Source organism: Rhinolophus ferrumequinum, chromosome 11 (genome assembly GCF_004115265.2).
Source record: "Rhinolophus ferrumequinum isolate MPI-CBG mRhiFer1 chromosome 11, mRhiFer1_v1.p, whole genome shotgun sequence".
Lineage (NCBI taxonomy): Eukaryota > Metazoa > Chordata > Mammalia > Chiroptera > Rhinolophidae > Rhinolophus > Rhinolophus ferrumequinum.
Window position 1 is genome coordinate 51051083 of NC_046294.1, and position 11236 is coordinate 51062318.

General features: G+C 38.3%; 1 protein-coding gene across 6 annotated transcripts in view; it reads left to right on the forward strand.

Moving 5' to 3' along the window:
* EMSY (EMSY transcriptional repressor, BRCA2 interacting) overlaps positions 1-7702 on the forward strand; it is a 91770-nt gene extending 84068 nt beyond the window's left edge. For 3 of the 6 annotated variants that reach the window (XM_033120356.1, XM_033120359.1, XM_033120357.1), the window contains 2 exons: positions 355-855; positions 4764-7702. In XM_033120356.1, the coding sequence (XP_032976247.1) occupies positions 355-855; positions 4764-4958 (696 nt within the window). In that variant the 3' untranslated portion in view covers positions 4959-7702. The remainder of the gene's footprint in view (positions 1-354; positions 856-4763) is intronic. The other 3 variants (XM_033120358.1, XM_033120360.1, XM_033120361.1) reach the window with 1 other exon arrangement.
* Positions 7703-11236: the final 3534 nt, after the last annotated feature.

Below are 11236 nucleotides of genomic sequence, written 5' to 3' on the forward strand. Positions count from 1 at the left end.
TACTTTTTATTTTAAGAAGTCAAAAATTATGAAATAATTTGAGACAGGTTGAAGGTATACTATGTGGGGAATATAAATCCCAAAGGAAAACAAGGCTGCTGTGACTTTTTTTCCTTTACTGCCATGAACCTTGGCTGGCTGAACAAAGGTTCTTTCAACCCCTCCTCTTTCCCTAGGTTCCTTAAAAGTAACCAGATATACTTTCCCATCCAGCCCTCTTGTCGAAACACCAAGCTTCGAAATGTCTTCCTAGTATACCGCACGAATGTTTCTTTTGCCATATTGTCTGGGGTGTTGTATAGGTGTTCTCAAAGAGATGTAGCTGTAACACACACAACCCCAATTTGTTTTCAGGTGGAGCAGCCAATTATAACCCAAGGATCCTCTGTTACAAAGATAACTTTTGAGGGGCGCCAGCCACCCACAGTTACAAAGATAACTGGTGGCAGTTCTGTACCTAAGCTGACATCACCAGTTACAAGCATATCTCCCATTCAGGCCTCTGAGAAGACAGCAGTGTCAGACATTTTGAAAATGTCTTTGATGGAAGCTCAGATTGATACAAATGTAGAGCATATGGTAGTGGATCCCCCAAAGAAGTCTCTTGCCACTAGTATGCTCACTGGTGAAGCAGGATCATTGTCCTCCACCCATGTGGTGGTGGCAGGGATGGCGAATTCTACTCCCCAGCAACAGAAATGTAGAGAGTCCTGTTCAAGTCCATCTGCTGTTGGCCCTCCCCTAACGACAAGAAAAATCGATCCACCAGGCGTGCCTACTACAGGCCAGTTCATGCGTATTCAGAATGTAGGCCAGAAGAAAGCTGAAGAGAGCCCAGCAGAAATTATCATCCAGGTAAGAATTGGAAAGAACATGAGAAATATTGGGCATCTTGGGGGTGGTGGGTTTGGTGTGTTTGGGGATGTCACAGGAAGAGTCAAGTCAAGGTGAGAAAAAGACATAGAGATCGTCTTTGAGATGGCATTTGACAAATTTTATTGACACTTATTACAAATACACAATTTTATATTTATTTTCTGGAAGAGAGTCCTAGAAAATTGATGGGTATTGTTATATAGCACATCTTAGAGGCAATCAAGGGCCCTGAGCCCAGATGTCAGCTTGATTTATAGACCCAAGCCACACTTTCCAGTGTTAATTCAGCAAGTCATCCCTGAAGATCAGTTACTTCCTGGGGTCAAATTTGGGCTCCCCAATCTTTGCTCAAGAACTGCTGGGATATAACTGGGTTGTACTTCTATTTCAAGTACATTTCAGGCACCCTTTCCTTAGAAAAACACAGTTCTTGATCTTGATCCAAATTTACGGTTTTCGGGACAATAAAACTTTAATTAACTGAAATGTCTGGAGAAACGTTTTAAGAGAATATTTCTAAGTAATTTAATTTTATATCTAACTTGGGATTAACCATAAAGCTTTGCTTTTTATTTTAATCATTGTTATTAAAAATCTTGTTATGGTTACTGTCCTGCCTTGGTAAGTACAGGCTAGTGAACAAAATGTCTCGCGTTCCCGTCATCCTAAAACTCATCTTTCATCATGCATACTAGAGCAAAAGTGAAGAATTACCTAGTCCAGACTACCCCTTAAAAGTTATGTTTTATTTCCCTTTCTCCTTGCAGGATATCAGGTTATTTTCTTGACAGTTGTCACTTTTTGATAAACTAATAACATGGCTTAGAAGATATCAGAGTAGCACATTTTAGTTAATTGAGAATTTGGATTTATTGAAATGTGGATAGTCTAGGATTTACCATAGATTCACTATTGTGTGACTTGGAAGTTCCTGTGGTAAACTTTCCCTTTTCCATGATGCCAAGCTCTGAGAGAATGCAAATTGACCAATATTATTCAAAATACAATACAATAAAGTATGGGAGAAATGCTTAAAGGCAAATAGAACCGGCCATTGAATTCAAATAATTTTTTCTTCCCTGTAAAAACAAATGTTAATGAATTAAATAACCCTTGATAAAGGGATTTTTTCCCCCTGAAGCGGTATGGTGTAGTGAAAAAGGAATGGCTTCCTGGCTTTGCCATTCACTGTGTGACTTGTGGCAAGGCTACTTAACTTCACTGTGCCTTAGTTTCCTCAGTAAAATGGGAATAATAGATGCCACTTTTACATGAGATGGATGTAAGGATTTCACAAAATTGAGATGAGGCACCTAGCACAGTACCTGGCTCATAGTGATTGCCCAATAAATGGTAGCTATTACTATTTTTACTAAAATTTATTGGCTCCTGGGGATTTTAATTGGTATACTCACTAAATTGAAAATAATTTTGAATAGCTTATTTGAAAGTTATTCTCTGCACTTTATGAACAGGAGTGAAAATATAGTTTGTTTCACATATCAAACTTAATAGCTAATGAACAGTTTCTCTACAGAATACTCAACTTTAAACATCTACCACATTTTAGATGGCTATGTCATGGAAGGTCAGCATAGTGATTAAAAACCAAGCTTTTGGAGTCAGAAATGCCGAGATTTGAATCTTACCTGTTGTACTCCTTCCCAGAATTTTGGCTTTGAGTTAACTTATACTTCAGTTTCATGATCTATGAAACGGAAATAATAACATTTACTTCACAGGGTTGTTCTGAGGATTAGGTGAGGCTGTATATAAAGCCACTGGTCAAGTGTCTGATATAGAGTAATACTCAATAAAGATGGCCCGTGTAATTATAATCATTATTAATGTATTGCTAGAACATTTTCAGATCTTATTAGTTATACTTAGCTCTGACCTGAAGTACTGATTTTACTGATTCAGTAAATACCTATAGGGACTAGTGAAGGAAGTGTGCAGAAGTGCTTTGATTACTTGAGAAATAGTCTATAAAAATTCAGTATGTTTGGTATTAAATGCTTTAAATGAAAAATCATTATTTGTAGACAGATAATGTGTGTTTTATTCATTTGTTCATTCATTTGTTCATTTACTCATTTCACATGTATTATTTAACCTCTGTGTTCCAGGCACTGTGCTAGGTGCTGAGGTTAGAGTAGTAAACAAGGTGAATATATTTTCTATCCTGAAGGAGTCTATATATATGGAATTCATAGAGTTTTAGAGCTACAAGGATCTTTGGAGCATATCTTCTCCAACTGTCTTATTTCACACAAGATTAAACTAAAATTCAAGGAAGTGAAGTGACTTGCTCTGTGGTCCACAAGTCAGAGCCAGAGCTGAACGACAATCCTAGTCTCCTGACTGAGACTTTTTCACAATGATTAGCTATATGAAATGGGGATGGGGGAGACCAAAAAAAACACCACCACCCTAGAATCGATTTCTAGGCATCTTACAATATTTTCTTGATAGTATTAAAATTAATTTCACTTCTCCCCCCCAGTAGAGGGTTGTTTTGGTCCGTTATATTTGCAAAGTGCTTATAGTCAACTTTGCTCTAGGATTTTAATGTTAAAGGTACGTTATTCATTTGGCCAATCTTTATTGGGCATCTGATGTGTGCCACGCCCTCTTCAAAGCTCTGGGACTTTAGCAATGATAAAGATAGTCAAAAAGGGCTCAAATATATGGTGATGGAAGGAGAACTGACTCTGGGTGGTGAACACACAACGTAATATTTAGATGATGTATTAAGAATTATACACTTGAAACCTATGTAACTTTACTAACAATTGCCCCCCCCCAGTAAACTTTAATTAAAAAAAAAAAAACAGAAAAAGATAGTTAAGATCTGTGTTCTGGCCCATACTCTCATGTTACATTCTAAGGGTGAGAACAAAATTGAACAAACATAATAAATGTAATGAAGAAAATGTAAAAGAACGTAATAGAAGTTGGGGGTGGGGTGGGGGACTGACCAATCTAGAAATCTGGTTTCATGGTTATAGAAGGAAGGCATTGCAAAGTTTCTTTCTTTAAGAAAGCGTTTGAGTTAAAATGCAGATGACAGGAAACCAGCCATCTGGAGGAAGAGTATTCCAGGAAGAGGGGAAGAGTTTGGCATAAGGCTGGAGCCATGGTGAGGAGTTCGGTTTTTATTAAAGGAAGTACAATAGGAAACAATTGTAGAGTTTTAAGAAAGGTATGATATGAACTGAGTACCTTTTAAAAAAACGTCTAACAAAGATGAGAAAGAATACGACAAGGCAGTATGGTCATAATATGTATTTATCCACTGTTATTTTTATTATTAAAAAGATAGTTTCGTCCTCTCTATGCCCATTTTCAATAAAGATTGTCACAAGGTGACCCAAACAGATAATTCCCCCTTTGAACTACCAAAGGGCTTAAAATACTATTATAGTATCAGCAAATTAATCGTCATTTTACTGATAGTAATGAGCGAAATTACATTTGAAATTTGCTTACTGATCAAATGAAAATGACCTTCAAATTCTGTCTCAAATTAGGCACTGATAGCCTCCTTTGTTAGGAGACATCAAAGAGCAGAAAGATCCCTTTGAGTTTTATGGTACTTGAATTTGAATCTTGGCATTAACCCTGACCAACTGTATGCCCTTGATTACATCACTTACCCTCTTAGTTTCCTCATTTGTAAAACTGGAATAACATTTTCCTTATAGTCTTATTATGGGGATTTAGTAGAACATCATATGTGAAATCACCTAGCACAGTGCCTGGCATATAGTAGTGGTCCAATAAATGTCAGAATCCTTTATTCCTTCTTTAGTGTTGTTGGGGAAATAAATTCTTCTGTTACCTTTCCTTACCATAAAGCTTCTGTCCCGTGTCTTCTCTTCCAGGCCATTCCCCAGTATGCTATTCCTTGTCACTCCAGCTCCAATGTGGTAGTAGAGCCCAGTGGGCTCCTTGAGCTAAACAACTTCACCAGTCAGCAGTTGGACGACGATGAGACAGCAATGGAGCAGGACATAGACAGTAGCACAGAGGATGGAACTGAGCCCAGCCCCTCGCAGAGTTCTGCTGAACGGTCCTAGTGTTTTGGACACAGGAGTGCACTTTAAAACCTACTTGGTTACCAAGTGTCCAGGGAAGCCCTTGTATTTTGATATCTAAAAAGAGCACTTTGCCCATGCTTGTTTTAGGCTATAGACCCTGAAACAGCAGTGTTTCAACAAGAATTGCTGCGGGAGCAGCATTTTAAAACAAGATAAAACTCACAAGGGAATGTACTTTTTAAAAAATAAAAAAAAAAAAAGGAAAAAGAAAAAGGAAAAAAAAGATGCACATCAACAGTGACAGAAGACCGAGTATTCTTCCTCTGTTGGGCCCTGGCTGATGGAAAGGTTTGTCTTGCAGTGGAAAGAGACTTTTCCTGTGAATGCTCCTCAACTGGTTTCGACTGAGCAAAACACCATCGAAAAAGCAGAATGTGAATAGTTTGTATTTTGAAACAGTGTGTCAGGAACAGTTTTTTAAAAAATCTTGTATGTTTTTGCAAATCCATGGAAGTATTGAACGGGTTAACATTTTTACATTTGCTCAGTTCATAGTTTATAAAATCACTAGAAAAACATTGGCATTGAAGAATCCTTGTTGGATGGTGGAAATCAGATCCTTAACCAGTGGGAAGTGCTTTTTGGGTGGCTTGTACATTCTTACTAATTGTATGCTAATTTATTGTGTTGTTCTTTTGTGCTCTAGGTGGCACACTTGCCTTCTATTTATTTAAATGTAAATTTTTTTCAAAGCAGGCCACATTACTTCTGACAAATTTCTTGTAAACCAGGATTGCTTACCTTTCCACCTCCTACCCTCCCCCTTAAGAAAACTTCTGAGAAAATGTTTCATTGTGAAGCAGAGGAAAAAGAAACATTTTCTGGCTCAAAGGAACTGTTCAGTTCTGTTCAGGAAAACAGATTATTCATATGATGCTATCTTTACATCGAAATTGCACATACATGTTGGACTGAGACTTTGAAAAAAACATTCACATGCTTTTGTTTAACCCCTTTGAAATGTATAAAAAGTTCATTTACAGTTTCTAAATGTAATGTTTTTAAGCATTCTACCTTTTTAGGACAGTTTGTTTAAGCAATATGTTTGGGTCTTGTGATCACCGTCCCAAGTAGACTGAGGGGTAAGAGGGTGGGAGGGTAAGGGTCAGTTTTGACAAGTTGTGGCAAAGGAAACTATACTTTTCATTTTTTAAAAAATGTAAATAGAAAAGTTTTTAACGGTTTTATATAGATTTCACTATAAATAAGCATTTTAAGACTGACAAATGTTGAACTGTACATACATATATCAGCATAACTGCCCAGTTTTTTGGTGCTGAAGTACTGTAAGTAGAATTCATCAACAGTCTCCCAATTTTTGCATCTATATCTGGAAAAAAACTGGGATACTATAGTTAATAAATTCCCACTAGAGTGACACTGAAGATTTAAACCCAAGCATTCATAAGATGCACTGATCTCTGGTAGTTGTCATTGTTTCTGTTAGGCGATGATGGCTCACCCATAGGTGGAGCTGTTGGATATTATTTTATTGTACAAATTCATGTTTAAAAGACTTTGTGACTGTTTCTAGTTATGTAATTTTTTAACCTCTCGGGTCATAGACTTCATTGAAAATCTGATCACAATACGAACTCCTCAAAATGATACACATGTTAGATTTTCCATACAATTTCGGGGGTCCATGGACCCTTCAGCCTATCCATGTATTGCAGGGTAAGCCCTCTGTTGTGGTCAATCCATTACTTACAGATGTAAGTTTTTATAAAATAAAATCTTTTAAATATTTGTGGATCAGGTAACAAGAGCAAACTTGAATAAAATTATTATGTTCTACTTCGGCATATTCTGGCAGCGTAGCATACCTGTGTCCCTTTGAGAATTTAGCCTTCATATGTTTCAGCAACTGGAATGGCAAATGAAACTTCCATAGCCTACATTTAAAAAATGTAGTACTTATATATATATTAACAATCAAATAAGGGATTTGATTTTTTTTCTCTTAAAGGTATTAATTTCAAGGACAGCATGAATTCTTTTATTCAACAAATATTAATGAAGCATCTTCTGTGTGCCAGGTACTGTTCTAAGCACCGGGGTACTATAGTGAATAAAGAGAAAATCCTACCCCCCCCTTAGGGAGTTTACAAACAGGGCTTCCTGCTGTGACGTGGATGTGAGGATTAAAGGAAGGAGGAAACAAGAGGGACTCTTAGGTTTCTTGATTAAGTACGTGGTGATACCATATGTGGATCTCCAGGTATCCTTCTACTTAAGGTCTTAGCATTAGTATTTCATGTTTAAGTCCATGAATTAAATGTAATTTTAAGTCATCCCTGTGAAAGATACTCAGAGATCATGAAGCAAATGCTACAAAATTATTGTAACAACTGTTACAGGCATTGATGAGAAAAATGCATTTGGTTTAAAGTAAACTTTGATAAATACTTCATATTACAGATGCAGTTTGTGGTGAACTTAGAAACTTTAAAAAATAGCTTTATTGAGATTAATTCGCATGCCATAGAATTTATCCATTTAAAGTGTACAGTTCAGTGTTTTTATTATAGGCACAGAGTGGGCAGGCATCACCACAATCAATTTTAGAACATTTGCATTACCCCCAAAAGAAACCCTGTACCCCTTAGCCATCAGCCCTGAAACCCCACCACCACCACCCCAGCCCTAGGCAACCACTAAACTACCTTCTGTCTCTATGGATTTGCCTATTCTGGACATTTCATATAAATGGAATCAAACAATATGTGGTCTTTGTGACTGACTTCTTTCACTTAACATAATATTTTCAAGGTGCATCCATGCTGTAGCACGTATCAGTGCTCTATTCCTTTTTATGGCTCAGTAATATTCCATTACATGGATATACCATATTTTATTTCTCCATTCATCAATTGATGGACTTTTGGGTGGTATCCACTTTTTGACTATTACGAATAATGCTGCTGTGAAAATTTGTGTACAAGTTTTACCTATGTTTTCAATTCTCTGGCGTATATATCTAGGAGTACAATTGCTGTGTCTTGATGTTAGTAACGTTTTTCCTCGGTTCTTGTCTTCTTGAAGGAAAGAATTCAGTCAAGAGACAGAATTGAGTGAGTTGCAGAAAAAGCAAGGTTTATTAGTAAGCAAGTGCACCGAGACCTGGCATGGGCTGACCCAAGAGAGAGAAATGGCCTCCTTACGTGGTGTGAGGGTTTTTATTTCTATGGGTACAGGTGTCTCCCCATCTCCTTGTGTAGTAGCTCTCTCTCTTTCTACTGGCATGTCCCGTCCTCCCTTCGTGTTCTCAAGGTTGTTTCCTAGGGTACAAACGTGAACCAGTCAATTTCCTGTAATTTATTTGAGAAACTCATTAAAAAGGGGCAAATTATAATTGTATGGTCCTGAGAAGCAGGATGTACATTTTGATAAATGGGATGTTTTCCCTCCCCTTTTGACATTTTCCCCCTTTTTCTAACAACATATGTATCTTGAGTTGGAGCAGCTGCAAGGGGCTTCCTAACCGGGGCTAGTTCTCTCCTGCTCATTTCTATCTTTCTACCTACCCTTCAGTACCGCCGGTTTAATGATTTGAAGAACTGCCAAACTGTTTCCCACGGCAGCTGCACCTTTACATCCTTAACAGCAGGAGAGTTCCAATTTCTCTACATCCTTGCCAACACTTGATACTGTCTTTTTAATTATAGCCACTCGAGTGTGTGAAGTGGTACCTCATCGAGGTTCTGATTTACATTTCCCTGATGGCTAATGATGAGCTTCCTTTCATTTGCTTATTGGCCATTCATACAGCTTTGGAGAAATGTCTGTTCAGACCCTTAGCCCATTTTTCAGTTGAATTATTTTCTGTTTTATTATTTAAGTTGAGAACTTTTGAAATACAGAAAATATGACTCTTAACAGAAAAGTAAGCTATTCGCTGGTAATTAATTCATCACCCTTAAAATCTTAATCAGGTTCTAGTTCTTCTTTAATGTAACAAATTGCTTCACCTTCTTGAAACTGTATAGAACTTCAGCGTTGAAAACACTTTTAAATACATTTCTTTGAGAGGTGGCTCTCTCAATAGCCTGCTCGGATAGGAAACATACAAAGGAACTAGGGGTCAGGTGGTGTGGATTTGAGTGCCAGGCAATAAACGGGTTGATTGTATGAACTTGATCAAGCACGTTCTCCGTAATACAGCCTGAGCGTTTCTGTCCTCGCAGGATTATTATGGAGACTAGATGACAGGGTGCATGTAAAATGCCAGGCACAGAGTTAGGTGCACTAGTTTTGAAGTCTAGCATTTATCGCACTCCCACTGTATAAGTAGAAAACTCAGAGATAAAGGAGGTACCAAAACTCACAGATTAAATGCTAATTGGCATCCTGCTGAGCCACGAGTTGCTGCTTTCTATAAAGGAGTATGTTTGCTGCAGCAAACACAGGACTGGCCTTTGGAAGGGCAGAGGAACTTGGTGTTGGTCTATAACGTCATCTCTTCACCAACCTGAGATGCGTTCACACAGAGGTGCTCAAGTCAAGTTTGTTTTTTGAGTTTACTTATGTGTCACAAATGCCAGGTAAGAGGAAGTAGAGTGAAAAAGCACCATATAAGCAAGGCCTTTCCAAGAAAGGACAGTGAAAAAACAGTCTGCTGCCTCTGCTTGCAGGTTTATAAGCCTTTAAGTAAGTGAGGCTTGATGACCTACATATTGAAAAAAGAAGAAAGGATCAGATTTGTACTTGTGAGAAGACTTGCTCCGCCTTCTTCCCTCTTCCTTGCTCACACATACTGTAACTGAAAAAACATGCTTGCTTTTTTTGTTGTTTTGTTTTTAACCGGACAAGCCTGGGTTTGAATCCTGACAAGTCATGTGAGCTCTAAAAGGCTTAGAACAGCAGAAGGTAGAATGAATTAAAATGCCACATTATCTAATTACCACTTTAAAAAAGACTGATAGATAAGCAATCTTCCCGCAAATGGTTTTTTCTGGCGGCTTGACTTTCTTCTAACAAATAGTTGTTGGGTACTTTCCATGTGTAGACATTGGGGACATAGTTGTCAACCAGGGGGAAAAGCCCCTACCCTAACTGAGCTTCAGCCTAGTAAAGGAGATACGTTAATCAAAGATCACAGCTAAATGCACAGTGCTAAGTGCTGTGATGGAGAAATGTGTGGTGCCATGATAGCATAGAGATGGGGGTTCCCTCAGGAAGGATTGCTTAGGCTGTGATCTGAAGGAAGACTTAACTAGGCAAAGAGGAGGGGGACAGCTGTCCAGGCAGGTGGATAGTGGGTACAAAAGCCCTGTGGTAGGAGTGACATGGGAGGGGAACTTGGAGTAGGCCAGTGTGGCAGCAGCTTGGAAAGCAAAGGCAGCGGATGTGGCAGGAGCAGAAAGTAAGAGACTGACGTGGGTCTTGTGGGTTGTGATAAACATTTGGGTCTTTATTCTAAAAACAATGAGACGTTATGGAGAAGTTTTCGGGCATTGGAGCTGGCAAAATGAATTACTACATTTACAAAATATTTGGAGTTATGTTGGTCTATCAGAACAGAAAAATATTTGCCATTTCTTTTTTGATGCCAGTCTTATCTCCTTCTGTCCCTTTCTCCAACATCTTCAGTGGTTCCCCAATACTGTACTGTGAATCTGGCATACAAGGGTCCTAGCCAAAGTGTCAATCTTCATTTCTAGATTCATAATCCATTTCACTCTCCCGACTTACTGCCTGCCTCCCCCACCACACACACATTTTAAGCTCTGCATTTGAAAGTCTCACTCATTCCTCTAAGCCCAGCTTGAAGTCCTCCTCCACCAAGACTGCCCAGATCTCTTCAATGAGGACTCATCCCACCCCCCACTGCTGGGTTCTTCTAACATTTGGGGGAGAAACATGTTTACTGAGCACTTCTCACGAGTTATCTACTATAAATTATTTGCATTGCATAAGGATCCTCTAGGCAAGGATTCACGTTTCTGAAGTTACCCAATTTCTTGTATAACACGTAGTAGGAATTCCAGATGTGCTCCATCACAGTGTGAGGGTTCCTTTGCAGTCCCTTGCAATGTGCCTCTCAGTGAGTCCTTGAAATTCAATATTCTAGAGAGTTATTCTAAAAAATTTCTTTCAGCCTAAAGTGAGAGGTACTACACTTTCACCATTCTTTTTCTCTTACACCCTTGAATTGACTCTCAAGGCTTAATATTCAAGTTTGTTAGAATTTAGTGAGATCATCGGTAATCCTGATAACATTCACTATCATATTGAGTCAATAACATCCTACTTGG